Source organism: Lynx canadensis, chromosome A2 (assembly GCF_007474595.2).
Source record: "Lynx canadensis isolate LIC74 chromosome A2, mLynCan4.pri.v2, whole genome shotgun sequence".
NCBI lineage: Eukaryota > Metazoa > Chordata > Mammalia > Carnivora > Felidae > Lynx > Lynx canadensis.
Genome location: NC_044304.2, coordinates 114,853,444 through 114,875,178, shown reverse-complemented (window position 1 = coordinate 114,875,178; position 21,735 = coordinate 114,853,444). Strand labels below are relative to the sequence as shown.

The 21,735-nt window shown below is 40.3% G+C and overlaps 1 protein-coding gene across 4 annotated transcripts in view; it reads right to left on the bottom strand.

Annotated features, from left to right (window-relative positions):
* KLHL7 (kelch like family member 7) overlaps window positions 1-19,310 on the bottom strand; it is a 70,536-nt gene extending 51,226 nt beyond the window's left edge. The window contains exons 1-2 of one of the 4 annotated variants that reach the window (XM_030308095.1): window positions 19,251-19,268; window positions 3,849-3,979 (exon numbers count right to left, since the gene is read on the bottom strand). Coding sequence is in view for 1 of the 4 variants with exons in the window: in XM_030308093.2 (XP_030163953.1) it covers window positions 18,949-19,068 (120 nt within the window). In the remaining 3 variants the exon portion in view is untranslated. Of the gene's footprint in view, window positions 1-3,848; window positions 3,980-18,948 lie in introns of all 4 variants that reach the window. The other 3 variants (XM_030308094.1, XM_030308096.2, XM_030308093.2) reach the window with 3 other exon arrangements.
* Window positions 19,311-21,735: the final 2,425 nt, after the last annotated feature.

Here is a 21,735-nt window from a genome sequence, read left to right as displayed (position 1 = left end):
CAAAACCAAGCCAAATATTTGGTTACCACCAAAAGAAACTGACCTAGTTGCTCAAAAGCAAGAAAGAAAAATAAAGGTGGAAGGAAAAGAAGGAAAGGTGGGAGAGAAAAAGAACACTGATAGAGAACAGCAAATCAGATAAGGGAGGGGTCTATGGCTGCTGACAGGAAGTTCCAGAAGATGTAGAACTGTATGGAAATGGAGCCAAAAACCTTTTCAAAATATACACTCAGCAACAGGGAGTTCTAGTGGCATGAATTTACAGGCACTGAAGAAAGTTAAAGAAATCAGATCTCTGCAAAGCAATTCAGTCTTCTCTAAGATTAATCTCCAGCTGGATATTAATGTTGTAGAAGGAAAGGGAGGAACTTTTTGTATCCAAATTGTGCATCTGACTGTACTACAGGAGATTAATAGGTTTTAACAAGAGATAGGACTGACTTAAAGAGAGAGGCTCCTATTGGGAAGAGTGTAACCACAGAAAACCGGAAGACAGAGACTTGCGTTACGTTAGACAGTATGAAAGATAACAAGTCCTATCTATATGAACTGAGGAGAAACCTACACAGAACTACCCTTTGAACAATACATGTTCACTGGACAAAACAAGAAAAAAAAATCTTGTAATTTTTTTTGTTTATATTCCCCCATATTTGTTACATCTTTGTATTTATTATTTTCAGCTTTTGAATTTTTAGCCTCTTATAAATTGATAGCTTTAGGTGATTTAATTAAAAATTCTCACCATCTAAGATTACTTTCTTTTTTTAAGTTTTATTTATTTTGAGATAGAGCATGTGCACAAGTGGGGGAGGGGCAGAAACAGAAGAGAGAATCCCAAGCAGGCTCTGCACTGTCAGCACAAGCCCAAAGAGGGGCGAGAACTAATGAACTGTGAGATCATGACCTGAGCTGAAGTTACTTAACTGAGCCACTCAGCACCCCCACCCCCATCTAAGATTACTTTAAGTCAGATTTAGTTTAATCTTCATATTTATTACTGATAACTTATGTTTCATCTTACATATGCCATGTTCTTTTACATTACTTATTATGCTTCCTTGCTTTTTTCTTTTCTTTTCCTTTTCTTCTTGATAGAGAAGCAGAGAGAGAGAAAATCTTAAGCAGGCTCTCCGCTCAGTGTGGAGCCTGATGTGGGACTCAATCCCATGACCCTGGGATCATGATATGAACCTGAAATCAAGAGCTGGATATTCAACCGACTAAGCCACCCGGGTGCCCCATCTTCTTTTTTTCTTTAAATACCAGTTACTATTTTGGTCACATTTTCTCTGCACCTTTTTCTTCTTTTAGAGACTTAGAGATCTGTCAAATAGTTGCTGAGTGAATTCAGAAGTGTTACTAGTCAAATATTGTTCTAGGAATGCAAGGAGGGTTCAAGAACAATAATTCTTTTTTTTTTTTTTTTAAATTTTTTTTTTCAACGTTTTTATTTATTTTTGGGACAGAGAGAGACAGAGCATGAATGGGGGAGGGGCAGAGAGAGAGAGGGAGACACAGAATCGGAAACAGGCTCCAGGCTCCGAGCCATCAGCCCAGAGCCTGACGCGGGGCTCGAACTCACGGACCGCAAGATCGTGACCTGGCTGAAGTCGGACGCTTAACCGACTGCGCCACCCAGGCGCCCCAAGAACAATAATTCTTTAATATAATTCAGCATATATACAGGTTAAAAGAGAAAAACCTCATGTAGAAAAACTTTAATAGATGGCAAAATTAAACATTCATTTCCTTTCATACTCTTTAATAAAGAAAATGATGCATCTGTATAACGAAGGTCATTCGAATCAAGAGGAAACACCTGGGTGGCTCATTCGGTTAAGTGTCAACTTTGGCTCAGGTCATGATGTTACAGTTTGTGGGTTTGAGCCCTCAGTCAGGGTCTGTGCTGACAGCTCGGAGCTTGGTTCAGATTCTGGGTCTCCCTCTCTCTCTGCCCCTCCCCTGCTCACACTGTCTCTCTCTTAGAAATAAATAATGAACATTAAAAAATAGATTAAAAAAAACAACAACAAAGAAAGAGCAAACATCACGTTGAATGTCGACACAGAAGAGGCATTCTCATCTAAGAAAACATATGCTGTCACTACTTTTTTCAATTATTGTTCTAGAAATTTTACCCAAATTGAAGCTGATACCTCAGCCCCTCTGGCCAACTTAGTAGTCTTTAAGTTTCAGAAAGCACTTTTAGCCCATGTGATTAACTAAGCCTTTCTTTGTATATCTACAGGTTATACATTGTTCCCTAGAAAGAACCAAATCCTCTTGCACAACCTCCCCCTGCGGCACCAATACACAACCTCCTAGCACTGTGATGATGATGTCTGTAGCTGGCATCAAGTCTGGATGCAATCAGGAAGGGTTACAGGCCACTGTGCTCTCTTTTTATTAAATGCCCTAAAGTTCCTTTAAAACTCTTTGGACCAGGCAGAATAGTCAGAATTGGTTTTCAGACGAGAGTTTCCCTTCTCCCCAGATGGCCAGCCTCCTGAATAAAGCTCATATTCCTTTCCAATCAAAATTCCTCCCTTGAGTATTGGCTTTTCAAGCAACAAGTAGCCGAACCTGGGTTTTTTGGTAACAAAATCAGTAAGAAAATAAAGATAAATAAACCTAACACTTGTAGAACTAAATGAAAAGATGGCTAGACACAAATAAGATAAATATGAAAAAGCAACTAGCTAACCTATATGTGAGCAGTAAGCCATAAAAAAACACAAATGAGAAAACAAAACAAAAAAAACAACCAAAACAACCCATCATAGCAGCAACAAAATAATTAAATGTTGAGAAGTAAACCTAAGAAATGTGAGGGATCTACACTAAGCAGGAATTTGATGTATCATAAAGATACTATTTCAAAAATGTGGTAAGAAGGCAATGTTTAAGGCAGTGAAACTATTTTGTATGATAGTGTAACAGTGGATACACGTTATTATACATTTGTCAACATCCACAGACTAACACTTAGAAAAAACCCTAATGTAAACTATGGTTAATAATAATGTAACAATATTGGCTCATCAATTATAACAAATGTATCACACTTGTATTAACAAGATGTTACTAGTAGGGGAAACTGGGAGGGGGAGAGGGAAAACGGAAACTCTGTGCTTTCTGTTCAAGTTTTTGGTAAACCTAAAACCTCTCTAAAAAACAAAGTCTATTAATTTAAAAAGTGGGATGAGAGAATGGATAATTGGAAAAAAATGGTATAACTGTTACCCATTTAGGGGAAATTAGATTTCTCTCTCATAATGCTCTTCCTCTGGGGAAAGTAAGTACTGAGAAGCAAAGTGCAGTCCTTTTCTCCACTGTCACTTGTGGAAGAGTGTGTACAAGATGAGCAAGAGTTAAGGCAGAGGTCACTGACCATAAACTGCCCAGTCTGGTTCATTCTCTTCTATAATTTTGCCCCAAAGCGGAACATAACTCATCTCAAATGTTTGGAACCAACAGTGGAAGAGGGCTGTTGAAATCCATATGCATAGACACTCCAAGCCCTGTAGACAGAGGCAGAAACTCTGGTAATGCTTTAGTGCCTGCAAACATTAGGGACTTCTGTGGGAAGCGTCCTTCGGTCAGGAAACGTTCACTTGAAAAGAGGCAAGGATTTCAGGCAAGTGTTGGTAGAATGACCTTTTGCTCTCTTTACAGGTTTTCTTAGTAGGACTGCAAAAGGTAGGAGGCTCCATGTAAGCTCCGCAGCATTGCAGGAGGTTCTAGCTTTTAACAATGTGTGCTGGCATTAGTAGGAGGCATGCAATCAGCTGTCCCAAATTCTGTTCTTCATCGTATCCCAAGAAGAGGACCAGGGAATGACTAACCTTTGGGTTTATGTAGCTTGTCAACAAGGTTCTGCAATCAGTCCTGCACAGCGTGATTTCAAGTTGGCCCTGGGTATAACTCCCTGAGTAGACTGCAGATTCAACTATAGTTGGGTGGTGGATTTAAATCACTGAAAAGATAAAGGGAAATGGAGCCCTTATTATATGGGGGTAAATCTTCTCAGATTGAGATACTAGAAAAGCCTCAACAAAGCTATGATAAACTCAAAACCTAAGAGAAAAATTAAAAAGCCTTCAGAATCATATTTCCTCAGAAAGCCAAGAAAAACAGCACTGGATTTAAAGACACATAATCACAATAAGGCCAGTGGGAAAGGAAAGAAAAAGTTAGACATCAGATAAACAGAGGGAAAAGGGGACTTCTTCCTTCACGGAAACACAGGGCATGTTAGGTCAAACAGCTTCGAAAGGGAAAGCATATACAGTTTGGTATAACTGCTCTTTAAAAGATAAGACTAGGAAAAAGAGTTATTTTTGCTTTAGGTATTCAATTTAGGTGATACATACCAAAGAGATACAATGGAGGAAGAGAAATAAAACTCAGAAAAGGCCTGGATCTAGGAAATTTTTAAGAGCTCTTTCAAAGCTAAAGGTAAGGAATCATAAACATAATGACAGGATTGCCCTTAAAGAGTAGGACAGTTATAATAGGTGGTTACATTAAATTCAGATAGATTTGTAAACTTTTGGAAAAGGAAGATCAGCAATAAAGTAGTTCCTCCACTACATAATTTGCAAGGTGGTGTGTCTGGGAAGACAGGAAGGCTACAAGCTATAGTGGAACATATCTGGGAAATGTGCGGAAATAAGACTCTAAGGGAGAGTACTAGATCACATTAAAGGGAGGCCAAATGACCCAGCCATAATCCAAGCCTAAGTGAATACTGAACTTGTCCATAATTGGAATTACTCTGTTGAAGGTTGGCAGTAACTGAATCAATACTGAACACGTGGACCTCTTTGTTTTCACTAGGACAGTGTCTTTTAAGAAAGGCACTAGAGAAAGAAGAAGCAAAACAAACATTTGGGCCCAAAATCAAAAGGAAAGGAAAAGGAAGTTATTCTGATCTGAATAACGTTAGCTCCACACTATGTAGAAAGGAAAAGATTTAACTTAAACAGGTTAACAACTCAGCTGGTGATGCCTGAAAGAAACAGACAACAGAGACACAGCCCATTTTGACATATACAGGTAACAGAAAGGAATATGTGTGCTACTACTGAGTTTCCAAGGTCTGGAAAGCTCGAATAATGAGAAAAGGTAAGATTCTGAGGAGCACAATGCAAGGGCCATGTTGGTCCCCATAGGCTTTAGAGGAATCAGTCAAAGGCCATTCTCCAGCTGAGAAAAATGGAAAGGAAAAAGGACCCCTTCAGGAGGCAGGATTAGTAGATACAAGGAATTTCGCAGCAGGACAGGATCATAATGGGGACACAAGGGTGCAGAACTAGGAGGATCAGAACAGTAGAGAATGCAAGGCTACAGACTGTGCTTTGCCTGACTGCCTGCTACAAATGTGGATCATCCTCTCTCAAAGGACAGAACTCAACTATTCTAGCATTGGGGTGCGAGGAACACAAGGTTGAAAAAAGAAATAAAAATTAAGCTTTAAATGTGCAGGACAAAGGGGAACAAGAGAAATTCTAGAAGACCTGGCAGCTGGGCAAATCCCCCTGGCAAATTTCTCTAAGTACAAAATATCCTATGCCAGTGAAACATTACAGTGCATAGACAAAATTCTTCCCTATATGGTAAAGTGTCCCTATTAGCCTCTTGATAAGTGATTCCTCTTAGCTGAGTTTAGAGTCTATAAATTATAGATAGCCAACACAAACTGGCAACCTGTGGCAAGCCAAAAGCCAAGATATCCTGAAATTTTCTTTGAAGATTCTCTGTTCTCTAGAAACCGACGTTTCTGTTGTTTTTGTCTGGGAACAATGTGGGTTAGGACTGTATAGTAAGGTGTCAACATCTATTGTAGAGATGGGAGATTTGCTTGTATCTTTTCAGGTTTGTGGGGATCAGGATGATGCTGTACTCATCTTAAGAGTCCTCTGAACCCTTTGACATTCTGAAAACATGTGGCACCAACCACCTTGACACTGGAAAAATTCAGCTTTGGAGGTGCTAAGCTAACTTAATATATGCCAGTGGAAGATAGCCCAGGCTGCAGCTGCTGAACAAAGTCCCAGAACCTACCCAAACACTTAAGTGAAGGCTTTTTGGCTGAGACTTGGCATATAAGAAACCAGAGAGAACACACATTTGGAACTCCCTTTAATTTTAACCCACAGGGAAATCACAGATGTGGGAATTTAATAATGAGTGGGTTCATAACAGTCAGATTTGGGGGATTTTATATTCCTAGTATGGAATTAGATGGAGCGCTTTAAGCTGTCATTTGTTTCACTCCAGATAATCTGGAAAGCTATGAATGACACCTTGGCTGAGAAAAATTTTAGATGGGAAATGCAAGTGAATTTCCAGTCTAGAGTTAATAGATTATCTACTCATTTTAAAGCTTTCTGGAGTAAAAAATTTAAATAATCTTCCTAAGGTGGTCTGCAGAAGACACATGGAAGAATAGGTATTGATAGAGGATGCCTTTAACATAGAACAAAACACTCCCGGGGCACCTGGGTGGTTCAGTTGGTTAAGCATCTGACTCTTAATTTTGGTGCAGGTTATGATATCATGGTCCATGAAACTGAACCCCCGTCAGGCTTCACACTATCAGCACGGAGCCTGCTTGGGATTCTCTCTCTGCCCCTCTCCTGCTCATGCATGTGTGCTCTCTCTTAACACAAATTAAAAAAAAAAAAAAGAACACAACGCTCCCTGTACAGGTTAAAAACAAACAAAAAACAGAAAACTTAAAACAAAAACAAAAAAAAACCTTGGAAATAAGAACTTATAGCTACTTTGTCCAGTACATTCTGTTGGGAGTTGGGATGGGGCTCTGGTGCCTGAATACTATTATTCAGCCCTCTGAGATTCTCAACTCAGGTAGTTTATGTAAAGATTTACAGCCAAGTGAGACAAAATAAAACAGATGGGTGAGTGCTTAGTAATCCCCACCTACTCACACCCATATACTCCAATAATCTAATTTTTTAAATTTGCATATTCATATGGGGGGGGAGATAGTGGGGCCCAAATCCACCTTATAGAGTCCACAAGACATATCCTACCTGTCCTCCTTAGCAGATGGAGACCTTAAGTAGAAGTATATGAGTCTCCTTAAAGATAGAGAACTGAGGGCTGAGGGAGGGAGCTGGGTGCATGCGTAGGGGATGGGCTAGATGGGTGATGGGTATTAAGGAGGGCATTTGTTATAAGCACTGGGTGTTGGATGTAAGTGATGAATCACGGGATTCTACTCCTGAAACCAATATTGCACTGTATGTTAACTAGAATTTAAATAAAAATTTGGGGCAAAAAGTATGTAAGTCTCAAAAGAGTAACCCTACCATTAATAAAACAACGTCTTAAATCCTAGCTTCATTGGAACTTCTCTCTCATTGGGCAAAATTTGTAGGAGAGAGAGAGATGAGTTCAAGATACCTTGTTTCCTCTTTCAGTAAGGTGAAGGTCAGAAATGTTTTTCCCAGCCCACACCACACACACACACAGACAGAATATATATGTCTTTTCCTTTCAGGGAAAAGCCTTATAACAGTGGTTTTCAAACTTTTTAAGCAGTAGAATCCATTTTCAAATGGTGTGATTACACATAATTTATACAGAAATAATGTTTTCTCTATAGCCAGAGTTAGCCTGGCAACCAGAGGATGGAAGAAACTCCCCTCACTCTTATGCTTAATGATTCACTCACAAATATTTTGCTTCTGATCTCAGCAATCAGTCTCTGGAGGTGGGTTCTGCTAGTTTAGAGATATGAGGACCCAAAAGAAGAATGATTCAAGTGACAGAATCATGTTTCCACAGAATTAGAAGTTAAAACTGCAACCTGGCCATTTTGGCCTCCTCCTGCCACTGGGTATAAAGAACAAAAGTTACTACATTTGGGTAGTTCTCTGAACCTGGCAATGAAGGGGGGGTGGGGAACCATTGCTCTTTATGGGACAGAAGATAGCTGGAGCTCAGGGGATCCCCTTGGGTATCTTTTGTCTGTTGGGAGAGAAGAGACCTCTGTGGATCTCTTGAATTCCTATATATTTTAAAACCCGGACATGTCAAGAAGGCAAGGCCCTGACACTTTTTCCCTGGGCCACCATTTCTCAGGATTCTGTTGCCAGCAAGCAACCATAGGGATGAGATACCTTCTCCCTCACAAGAATAAGGAGCAGGCTTGCTTATTGTTTGCTATAAAAATGGCAGATTCCTTAAGCTCAGTGTTCATTCCAGAGCTACAACACAAACCCACTGTGTGTATAATATCCATCTGGGCCCCGGGCAGGTCACCCTCATAGTACTTGTGGGGCAAGAGGAACTGACACATACATACGGATGCTCATAATGCTATGCTGTGAGTAATCAAGTCTATTGTCTCTAATCTAGGAGTCTCATGTCTTCTGCCAGCATCCATTAAAGAGCAACAGGCTGGGGCACCTGCGTAGCTCAGCTGGTTAAGCATCCGACTGGCTCAGGTTATGATCTGATTCGTGAGTTCGAGCCCTGCGTCGGGCTCTGTGCTGACAGCTCAGAGCCTAGAGCCTGCTTCAGATTCTGTGCCTCCCTCTCTCTGCTCTTCCCTCACTCACACTCGCTCGCGTGCTCTCTCTCTCAAGAATAAACATTAAAAAAATAAAATAAAATAAACAGCAACAGGCTAACCAATCAACTTATAAATATCATAAAATCAAATTCCTGCCTAAGGCTCGTACTGCTAAAGCTAGTAATAAGCATTAATGGAAGACTAATGTGACTTTATAGGTAATACCAAAGGTTCAAGATACCTAGGAATAAAGGATTAGATCATCCCATCAGAAAAAGAACCTTGAGGAGTTGGCTAAAGACAAATAGGAATAGTCAGGGAAGGATGAAGTCATGAAAACAATGCATAATAAAAATATTAAATAACAACAATGTGGCTTGCATTTTTATTTTCATCTTTGCACACGCGCGTGCGTGCACGCACACACACATATATATTTATGTTTATTTGAGAGAGAGAGAGAGAAAGAGAGCATGCACATGCACAGGGGAGGGGCAAAAGAGAGGGAAGAGAGAGAATCCCAAGCAGGCTTTGTGCTGTCAGTGCACAAGAACTCAACAACTGTGAGATCATGACCTAAGCCAAAATTGAGTTGGATGCTTAACCGACTGAGCCATCCAGGCACCCTTTTGCTCTTATATTTATATAAGTCTTAACTATGTGAAACTCTCCCCTTTACAATCAAATAAATCTATTAAGACTTAGGCCTAAGAATCTTGAAAAGACTATAGAAGAAACTGGTATCACCAAAAATCTTGAACTTCAGGTTAGATATGGTAAAGTGAAAAAGACTGATGACTTTTTTTTTTTAATTATAGGAATGAGAATAAGTGCATACATGTTTGTATTTAACAGCTTGAGGTATATAGATCACGGTAGACATTTGTGGATTCTGGCAACGTAGCACCCAATTTCCTGCCTATTAAAACCCGAAGCTCCCGGGGTGCCTGGATGGCTCAGGTCATGGTATCACTGTCTGTGGGTTCAAGCCCCGCGTCGGGCTCTGTGCTGACAGCTCAGAGCCTGAAGCCTGCTTCAGATTCTGTGTCTCCCTCTCTCTCTGCCCCTCCCCTGCTCATGCTCTCTCTCTCCCTCTCAAAAATAAATAAACAAATTAAAAAAAAACAAAACCTAACCGCCCATTTCTGGAAAATTTTCTCATTATGAAAATGGTGAGAGGGCAATTCTCAGAGCCTGACTCTCATTATGGAAACTAGAAGTCAGTTGTTTCTATTATTCACTTACCAGAGCCAAAACCTGGCAAACAATCTAAGGCCAGTCAATTATATGCCAACTTTCAGGATTTTGAATCTTGAGCAAATGATAGAAAGATGGAGGAAAAATCTCTTTACGGTGGTGGCAGCAGCAGCAGGTAGTCAAGACTGTGCCTACACTGTAATGAACTCCAGGGTTTGTGAAGCCTAGCTAACGGAGAATGCCTGATTTCTGCCTGTTTGCCATGCTTGCTCATCTTCCAGCCTGTGGTCAACATTATAAGCTTCTGAACTTCTTACAATAAATTATTTTGACTTAAGAAAGAACATATTTCTTTTGCTGATAACCAAGAATGCCAGTAGACTCATTGTGATAACAATATCAACAATATTTAACATTAAATAATTTATTAAGAGTTTTCACATTCTCTCTCTCACTATCCCCAACATCAGTAAGGTAGATCAGTATAATATTATAATCATTATTGTGTAAATATAAACATAAAAGGCTAAAGAAGTTGACTTGCCCAATGTCACACAATTAGGAAGAGCTAGGATTCAAACCCAGATCTGTTTGATTCCAAAACTCAAGTTATTTCCACTATAGCATATTGTTTCCCATAGCAATGAGTGACTAAAGACAACATGACTAAAAAGTTTTATAGAAGATACAAAGACATTTTAAAATCATTGTTCATGATAAAAGCTTACAGTATAATATTAAATTGTGATTGAATTTAAGTGCAATTCAAAGGTCTAAAAAACTAATTTCATTCTGGCAAACCATTTTCCAGTAGACTAACCTGATACTGAGTATAGAATTTATGACATTTAGCATAGATGGCATATTAAGAGTGCCTCTCTTAAATATTAATCAACCACATTTTAGACAGTTCAACAGAATGTAACTAAATTATATGCTATATTATTATGTATTAAAATATATAATATGCCAGCTGTTTTAATGATATGAATCTTTGTAATAGATGCCCACTGGAGTAGCTACCCAACTTGTAATTCTCCATTCCCCAGAAATGGAATACATAAAGTACATAAAATAACCCTTTCAAGATCATGTTTGTGCTACATGACCTTGTTCTCCTTAGCATAGATCATTGATTCAAAGGGTTAACATTCAACCCAAACTAGGTCTATCAGATCCTCTCTCTCCAGGATTTGAAACTCTGAAAGAGAAACAGATTGGCGGTAGTCAGAGCTGAGGTGCAATGAAGGCAGTGTCCTAGAGAGAGGTTAAGAGGCCTCTGGGGTTGGCATGGTTCTTGCAGCTCCCAAATCTTGATTTTCTTCTCCTCAGAGGGAATTTTAATACAATCATGTCTCCTTTAAGATGTGCTTCTGTATTCATTTCTTCAACACACATGTGGTAAGTGTCATAATGGCAGTATGCACTTTATACTACCAGAGTTTTTTTTTAGAAGTACATTTTACTTTTTTGAAGTTTTTATTTAAATTCTAGTTAGTTAACATATAGTATAATATTAGTTTCAGGTATACAATTTAGTGATTCAACACTACCATACAACCCCTGTGCGCATCACAAAAAGTGCATTCTTTACATCCCCTTGTTTATCCCACCCACCCACCCACCTCCTTTCTGGTACAGTTTGCTCTCCACAGTTAAGAGTCTGTTTCTTGGTTTGCCTCTCTCTCTCTTTCTCCTATGCTTGTTTGTTTCTTAAATTCTGCATATGAGTGAAATCATATGGTATTTGTCTTTCTCTGACTTTGTTTTGTATAATATTCTCTAGCTCCATCCATGTTGTTGCAAATGGCAAGATTTCATTCTTTTTTATGGCTGAATAAAAAGTGTGTGTGCATCTGTGTGTGTGTGCTTGCATGCGTGTTGTTACCCATTCATCAGTCAGTGGACATGTGGGCTGTTTACATAGTTTGGCTATTGAAGATAATGATGCTGTAAACGTTAGGGTGCATGCATGGTTATTTGAATTAGTATTTTTGTATTCTTTGGGTATATACCACTGGTGTTTAAAGAACATTAATCTCATCCTGGAAAGCCTTGGCCACAGAGGAGGCAGGTCCCTCTCCATGTACTCACCATTCTGTCCTTCCTTTGTCCTCTAAAATCTGCTCCCTCCCCCACCATTCCATTAAAACTTTATTTGCTAAATGCACCACTTTTCAAACCCAGGAAACACTATCTTTTTTTGGCCTCCCTACTACATTTGATACTCCTGTCTCCTCTTCTTTGTAACTTATATCTAGGTTTCAATGACATTATTCCCTGCTGTCTTTCTTCCTTCCACACCTCAATCTCCAATGCACTTTTCTTTCTATCCTTTAAAATGTTGATGTTCCCCTAGAATTTCATCCTGTCTTTTCTTCTTACTTCCTCCTCAATCTCTAGGTGTTATCAACCATACCTATGACATCAACTATTTACTTAATATTTGACACCTATGTGGTAGATGTTGGCAATATAGCACTGAATAAGACAGATATTGTCCCTGCCCTCAAGGAACTTAGCGCCTAGTAGCAAAGACATACATACAAAGTGTTTATCTGTCTAATAAAGAAGATCAATGGGTGAAGGAAAGAAATAGAGTATATGTAGTACATGCCCTTGACACAATGAAGGGCATTCAGGGAGGAAGTGCCATTTATGGTAAGAACTGAGCATGAGTAAGAGGGAAAGAGTTACAAGCACTGATACAACATTTTAGGCTCTGAAGGAAGACAGGTGCCTTGGAGTGAAATGGCTATGAGAACAGTGGTATGAAATCTGACTGAAATAGGATGGGATCAGGTCAGACAGGGCTTTGAAGGCCAGGGTGAGGATAAATATTAATTACAAATCCATGGTAATTAACCTCAAAAAAAAAAAACCTGCAAAAATACTGCCAGCCATCATACCATTTCCACTCCACAAAAACTATTTTCCTCAACCTCTAACTTCATTTTCTTCTTCCTTCATTTCAGCAGATGGTCTCATTTGCTACTTTTCAGAGAGACAGCCTCTGACAGAGGCTCTTTTATTCTGATTCCAAACCTCTCTTCCAACCACCACTCTTCCTTCCCACTCTGATGAAAGAGAAACTATCCTCCTCCCATGACAGATTAATTACCTTTACTTTAGATCTTATCTCAGGAATCATCTATCAATTATACATTCTGTTTCATATACATTCAACCTCTACATCTCAAATGAATTCTTCCTTTCAGTTTTGAAGCACACTTATATCTCCCCAGTTTAAACACATGAAACCAAACAACCTTCATTTGGACTCCCCTACTTCCTTCTGGGCCAAGTTTCTCCAAAAATATTGTCTCAATGGTCTCATATCCTACTCATGCCAATCTGACTTCCATCTGTCTTCCAATCAAAACAACACACTACAGTCAACAACTCCCCTGTGTTGCTATATCATATCTTGACTTCTCATAGGCTTCAAAATTTGCCATCCTCCTTCTGAAACAATTTCTTCCCTGATTTTGAAAATTCTCACTTTCCTCTTACTCTTCTGGCCTTTTTTTGGGGGGGGGGGGTGCGGGGGTCTCCTTTATAGGCTCCTTCCTATTCTTTATCCCAGACTCCTGACTCTCCATAGTTTCAACAAAGTTATCTTCTATCTGCAGATAATCACAAATTTACACTTAAAACAATTTTTTTAAGTAAACTCTATCCCCAAAATGGGGCTTGAATTCACAACCCTGAAATCAAGAGTTGTGCACTCTCCTGCTCTACCTACTGACCAAGCCAGCCAGGTGCACCACAAATTTATACTTTTAACCCACAACTCTCAAACCTGTCAGTTCATTATATACCTTACTGTCTCATGGCATTGTGGACTGAACATATCTAAAATACAACCTATAATCCTTTCCTCAAAGCCTTGATCCTTTTCTCTAGTGTCTCCTCTCTTGGTGGCTAATGTCATCATCTATCTAGTTATGAATTCTAGAACCTTAGAGGTCATAACTGACAACTTGTATTAAATCCCTCAGCATCAAATCAACCACCATATCACAAGAGGAACAAAAACAGCCAACGTTATCAGGTCATGCTTTACTTTACTTTGGCTATCTAATTTAGTCATCACAACCACATGTGAGAGTTATCATCACCAAGATCTATTGATTTTACCTCCTAAATCTTGAATATGTCATCTTTTCCTCATTGCTACTGCTGCTGCCACCTTAGTCCAAGGGACCATCTGAGTTACTGAACAACTTCCTATTTGGTCTGCCAACAACCACTCTGAGAGTTCTCCCATTTGGCCACAGATTAGGCACCATCTTTTTCAAAAGAAAAATACTCACAGATCCCTTTTCTGTTTCTGTCACACACACACCCGCATCTGAAGGGGTTTTAGGATAGAGGCAACCCCCCCTAATGTCTTATGAGACTAAGCATGGTCAGTTCTCTAACTACTTCTCCAGTTTCATGTTCGCCGTCCTCCCCCTTATGTTCTGTGCTCCAGTCACACTGGCCTTTAATCAGTATCTTGCACTTGCCATTCTATGGTAAGTAGGTCTTTTGACTCAGAACCTCTGCATTTGTTGTTCCATCTACCTAAGAGGCTCCTCCTTAAGGTGCCCTTACTCTTATTTCAGCTCTCAGTTCATTTACCAGTTTCCTGGGGAAATCTTCCTGATGTCAAATGATTTATTCATATGCCCTCACTGTACTATGTTCTTCTCTTTAATAATACCTACCACTGTTGCAATTTTACATTTGTGTGTGTGTGTGACTGCTTGACTAATGTCTCTCTTACTAGACAAAACCCACATGAAGACAGGGACTGTCTGGTTTTGCTCATCACTGCAACTACACAATCTAGCAAAATGCCTAGCATACACAGTGGGTCTCAATAAATATTCATCTGAAGGGCTGAGTTAGAAAGTCAAACTGAGATAAGGGAATAAATCAACAGTGAGCCAAAAAAAAGGCAGTGAAATCTACCCACCTTTTGGTTTTAACAAGGGGGAGAGAGGTATTATTTACAGGGGAATGTTGAGACTAAGAATAGGTGGATTGGTTTGGTTGGCTTAAAAGCTAGGGAGGTTAAAACATGACTGAATGTTGATGGCTAGAGTCTAGTAGAAAAGAAGAAGTTAAGGGTGCTTAGCAGAGATGGAGTAACCAACAATATAACTTTTCTGACCAGACTGAGTCAAAGCCCAGGTGAAATCACTGGCTTTAGATGGAAAAGAGGCAGCTTCTTCACAGTAGCAAAATAAAATGTGACAAAATAGGCTTAAAGACTTGGTGGTAGAAAGTTAAAAGTTAGATAGTTCCAAACTAATGTCTATTTATTTGTGATATCACAAGAGGGATGCCCTACTGAAAATGAGGATATAGAGAAAAGACTCAGGTTAGAGAAAAACAGTAAAATTAATGGAAAGTAGGATTGATCACCAGTACTGACAGCCCTGTTGAAATTAGGACTTACCTAGCAGAGGACTGTTCAATAATGGGATATTCTCCAGCTGTGCTTGGAAGCCTTGCACAAATAAGGTAAATTGTCATCAATGCTTTTGGCCAGATGGATGTGAAAAAAAGGCTGAATGTCAAGAAAGCCTGGGGCATTTGAAAGGGAGTGAAGAGAGAGATGATTATCTCCTAAACTGGACAGACAAAAGGAGAAGGCAGCAATTAAGAATAGGAAGGTCTGAATGATGGGAGTTGTATATGGGAACTGTTAGCTGAATTAAGTAAGACAAAGCTGGTAGAAAATACATGCCCAAGAAGTGTTTCTCTTATTGAAGATTTAATGCAGAGGGTTTAGATCATTCACAAGAGACCCTAAAGAAAATGACTACCAGTAATTAACAATCTTTAAGAGGTGACTGTACAGAAGCTGAGTCCTTTTAGTTGGTAAATAATCCCAGTTAACTGCTCAGCATCCAGTCTACAAATCAGTTTTTGGTTCTCTCACATAATTCTCAATAGGGCTTTAACATAAGCTTTTAAATTCTAATTATGCTTTAATTCACTTAACATGAGAAAACTATAAACTACAGTGGTACTCCGAAAGGTCTCAAAACATATCCCTCAAATGTTAAGGGTCTCCTAGACTTCATTAACACAGTGACAGCAACTGGATAGGAGCAGTAGTGACTATGACCCAGCCCTCCTTTGTAGAGCCCCTCTCTAGTGTATCAGGTAATAAAATTAATCTAAACAAAAAGTTAGGGAAATAAAAAGGTGCTCAACCTAATAAGATGCTACAATACACCCGCTAGAATGGCTAACGTTATAAAGACTGACAATACTAAGTGCTGACAAAGATGAGAGCAAAACCCTCTCTCGTACACAGCTGGAATGAGCATGAACTGACACAACTTTGGAAATTACAGGACAGTGTCTATTAAAGCTAAATGTAGTGTAACCTAGGACTCCACAGCTCCGCTCTTATGTAGTTCCCAACAGAAATGCAGACATGCACACATCCAAAGACATGTACAAAATATACAGGACATTCCAAGTAGAACTAGTCTTTATAGTGCCAAACTAGAAATGACTCAAATGTCCATAATGATGGAATGGATAAATGTGGTGTATTCATACAATGGAATACTAAGTACAACGAGGATGTACTAAAGTGACACAGAACGACATAATAAATCTCACAAACATAATGTTAGCTTTAAGAAGCCAAGACTCAAGAATATATACAGTAGGATTTCATTTATATAAGTTCAAAAACAGAAAAAACAAATCTATGGTGATAGAAGTGGGAACAGTGGTTGCCTTTGGTGGGGGGGGGGTAGTGATTCAGAAGAGTGTAAAGGGGGACCTCTTGTGTACTCTTCATGTTCTATTTCTTATCGTTGATGGTGTGTTTAGTTTGTAATAATTCAATGAGCTGCATGTTTATGATTTGTATCCTTTTAGTGAATTCTCTACTTCATTGGAAAGTTTACTTAAAAATAAAAGGCTAGAAATGACTGCAAGGATGATGAAGGAAAAGGGGCCCATAAGAAGCTGAGGCTGCTGGCTCTGTACAACCTCCTTGGCCACTACGTATAGAATTGACTGCTATGTTATGGAGAGATGAAATGACCTAAGTCATATTTATCTAAGATCACAAAACTAATTAATGGTATAGCAGGAATTTAAATTCAGGTATTCTAATTTCAGTGTTCTCAAGTTCTTGTAAGAATGTTTCTGGGTGTGTACAGAGGGGTCCTTGTCATCTAGGCACTCATTATCCTGATCCCCAAAGTAATGAAGTCATATGGGAAAGAAAAAAGAGTCACAACACAAAAATATTCACTGAAGAACAAGAACACTTATAAAACTGGTTCTCATTCAAACATTCTTCCTCTGGCTCAGACCACTTTCTATTTCTGCCAATCCCATCAAATGCCCTTGTCAGTCATTCTTGGTGAGTCTCTCCTGTGTTACGACGTTAAACAGAACAATACGAGTACAATGTACATCAACTGCAAAGGAAACTGCACATCTTGCAAAAGGATTCCATGAAGTTGGTGAAAATTCTACTGGAGAATACGTTAACAACATGCAAAAAGCCATTGACAAAAAGAGAACCCGCAGATTAAGATCAGTGAACCACTGTGGAAGAGATCTCTGGTTGTTCCAGCTTTATTTTCCCCTACTACACGGTAACAGAATCCTGATTTTTCAGTAACTTTATTTCTAGTTTAACAGTGGATAAACAGAGGTTAACATAGTCTAAAGCTAAATCTAAGAAATGGATACAATTCAATTTTTGAACCCAAACAGTTAAACATACAATCCCCTTTTCCTCAAGTAAACAGCTGATGCTGCAACCCAGCTGCAACCTATCTACATAAGGAATGAGGCAAGCTTTACAACGCTGGAGTCCACAGATGAAACCACCTCTCTGGGGATGGGGGAGGGGGTCGGGGGGGGGGAGGGTTGCCGGAAACAAATTTGAGCACTGGTTAACTGTGTTCAACTACCCTTTAGGAGCACACACTTGTTAAATGCGCCAGTAATTTGAAGTCACCGGTGTTGCAAATATAAAAAGGTTTACATGAAAGGAACTTGAATGTATACATGAAAATAGATACATGAAAGTCAGTTACATACAATACTGAATGCAGACATTCACGGCGACCTCGGTACAAAAGCCGGGGAAGATTTAAAGGCATTCAGACAGATCTCTACCGCATTCATGCACCATGCCAGGAGCTGATGAACAAAGACAAGATCCCTGCAGTCAGAGTTTGCTTCAAGAAATCAGAAGCTAGGATCTTCTTACAAATCTCAAATTCCTGTACTGTTCTCCATATTCCCATCAAAACCACTAGATAAGCAAACCAGGTTTTGCAGTTATTCATACACCCTGCTTTTGTCTTCTTTGGAAACAGGACCACAGTTACAGAACAGAAACATTGCCACATCTAAGATGCCTATTTGCTATAAATAAAGCTTACGGTAACCAAGTGACTTTTCTATACTTACTGGTATAAGATGTTATGGAATTAAAAAAAAACCCCACCAAAAAACCTCTCTTGTCTACATCCTCCGCGTTAAAATCCGTTCTTTTCATCACCCACCTTTCGCCGACGTGAAGACGGTCATTAATGCGCCACACGTCAAGGACAGAACAAAGAGCTCCTCTTAATAACAGAGGCGCAGAGGAGCCTTAAAAGACTGCGCGGTATTTATCGGTGACTGTTTCTGCTCTAAATTAACACGTACAGGAGGATTTGCCTTCAACTAGCTCCACCCGGGGAACACAGACGAGGGGCGGGGATCCTTATCTAAGAGTAGCTGATTTCAGGCCAGCAATGCTTCTCCCTTCTGAGGGGGGCTTCGGGCTGGGCTGTGCCAATGGGCTTCTTCGCACGAGATCTCACGACACCTTAACGCGGCGGCTCGCCAATGGAAGGATCCTCGCCTCACAAAGAGATAACTAGGGCAGAGCTGTTACACAACCGATACGCGATGCCGAATATGCCAGCCCAGGAGTCTCCCAGGAGCCTGACTTGAGAGCCACGCAGCACCGGCAGACGAGGAGACGCTTCTGCTCGACAAATGGTTAACGCGACCCTCTACTAACAGCAGCTCGGCTGGCGTGCGAAAATGGAAGGAAAGGCGAGGACAGAGGAGAGTCGCGATCACCACCGGGCGCGGTTTCGGCCCAGGGAGCCAGGGGCGCGAGTCCCGGACCCCCTCCCCCCTGGCGTCCGTCACTCCCACAAAGGCGGTACCTGTTTCCGCATGTTATTCATGACGCCCATGAAGCCCGCCAACAATTTAGCTTCTTCTCGAGCAGCAAGTTTCTTCTCGGTCTTCTTCTTGCTGCTCTTCTCCACCCCAGAGGCTGCCATCCTCCGTCAGCTCCGTTCACGCCCGGGGCTGTAGCCGGGCCGAGCGGCGGGGGGCTGCACGCTCAGGGCACGCCGGGGCTTCTGCTTACCAAACACCGCGGCCGGGACTGCGGCTGCAGTGCCCTGCTGCCGGCGCGGCCACTGCGGAAGGACAAGGCCTGGCGGCCCCCTCAGAAACTCACCGGGAGGCGACGTCGCGGGCTCAGCGGCGTCCCGACCGAACTGGAGCCGGGCTGAGGAGTCTGCGCACTTCGCCCACGGGGGCGGGGCACTATGAAGGGAGCTGTGGGCGGGGCGTGCGCGTCACAGAGGCGCGCCGCTCCCTGCTACGCGGCGCTGGGCGGGAGGCTGGGTCGCCACCGGGAGCAGGAACGGTTTTGACTTTCAGCGGCCCCAAGGACGAGCGTGCGCTTCCATTTCCCCAAGTCAGATTTTATAAATTTAGGTTATGTGGTGAGATTATATATATATTTTTGGAAGCGTAGGCGGTAGGACACATTAGGGTGTCTCCCGTTAGCGTAAGCTCCTTAGGAACAGGATTGGTGTTTTCTTCACTGCAGCATCAGACGCAAACTGTAGGCGCTCAATATATATTTATTAAATGATGAAAGATGTTCACGTACTGCCAGTAAAAGGCGTATTACACAGAATACAAGATTTATTTGCTTGGGATTCATAGAGCAAAAACGTACAGTCCCGTTGGCGTCTCCCTGATGTGGAACGCCTGCCTACTTAGGCTGGATTACTGTGTTTGAAACCAGAAGATCAGGTTGTCAGCTCCAGAAATCTTCATTAGTCTTCCCCAAATATTCTACCGGAACTCAATCACAGAACGCAAGAAAAGACTTTTGGTGACTCTAATAATCGTTCTAGTGCATGATAATATACAAGATCATTTGAAATTATACATTGTTTCACATTCTGAAAAATTTCTACGTAACCCAGAGGGTAGAAGATTTTCTACCTATGTCTATATGGGTATATATGGAGACATGTTTTATGGAAAATAACATGCTATTGAAGTATTATGCTTTCTTTTCATGAAGACAAACTATACAATAACTCAAATGAAAAAGCAAGGGGTATATAAGCCTCCATTTTTACGAAAGTCTAAGGCATTTATGCCTCTGTGCACTTTATCTTTCTTCTCTTAATCTAGAGGTTCTCAGATCTTGTATTTTAGCTAGTTCATAATTTGAGGTTTTATACTGGACCCTGGCAATAGAAACCATTTATTCCTCATGAAATTAGAAATGAGGAAAACCCTATGTACTTCATCAAATGCCCCAGGACACTGAAGAATATGAGTGCATTTAAATATTTATTTTAATTGAAAGGAAATGGAAACCTGTCTTCTAACTCTTGAGGCCTTGGGAGTCACTAAGGATCCATGATTCCAAAGCAGAAATACAGGTGAGGAGATGGAATACTCATCTGTAACAAGGCAAAAAAAACCCAAGAAACAGTAATCACCTACTTGATGTTAAATCAATCCTTTTACATATTGCAGAATATGCCTCCTTTTATTGTGCTTTGCTTTATTGTACTTTGCAGGTATTGCACTTTTTTAAATTTAAGGTTTGTGGTAATACTGTGGTGAGCAAGTCCTCATTTCAGTCTGCTGATAAGCACAATTTTTCCAACTGCATTTGTTTACTTTGTGGGTCACATTTTGGTAATTCTAGCAGTATTTTATATTATTATGTTTGTTATGGTACTCTTGATCAGTGACCTTTGATGTTACCATTCTAATTATTTTGGGGTGCCACAAACTGTCCCTATATAAGATAGTGAACTTGATAAATATGTGTGTTCTGGCTCTTTCACCAACCAGCTGTTTCCCTGTCTCTCTTTCCTCAGGCCTCCCTATTCCCTGAGATGCATCAATGAGGGAATTAGGTCAATTAATAACCCTAATGGCCTCTAAGTGTTCAAGGGAAAGGAAGAGCTACACATCTGTCACTTTAAATCAAAAGCTAGAAATGATTAAGCTTAGTGAGGAAGACATGTTGAAAGTGAGATAGGCCAAAAGCTAGGTCTTTTGCACCAAACTGTTAGCCAACCTGTGAAGGCAAAAGAAAAGTTCTTGATGGAAATTAAAAGTACTACTCCAGTGAACATACAAATGATTAAGTGAAACAGCATTACTGCTTATATGAAGAAAGGTTTAGTGCTCTAGATAGAAGATCAAACCAGCCACAACATTCCCTTAAGCCAAAGCCTAATCCAGAGCACAATCTTAACCCTCTTCAATTCTATGAATCCTGAGAGAGGTGAGGAAGCTGCAGAAATTTGAAGCTAGCGGAGGTTGGTTCATGAGGTTTAAGGAAAGAGCTATGTCCGTAACACAGAAGTGCAAGGTGAAGTGGTGATGATGTAGAAGCCATATGAAGTTATGTACAAGATCTAGCTAAGGCAATTAATGAAATGTGGCTACACTGAACAACAGATTTTCAATCTAGACTAAACAGGCTTCTATTGGAAAAGAGGCCACCTGGTATTTTCATAGCTAAGGAAGAATAGTCAATGCCTGATTTTAAAGTTTCAAAGGACAGTGTTACTCTCTTGGGGCTAATGAAGCTGGTGGCTTTAAGTTGAAGCTGATGCTCATTTACCATTCCAAAAATCCTAGGACCCTTAATAATTATGCCAAATTTACATGGAAAA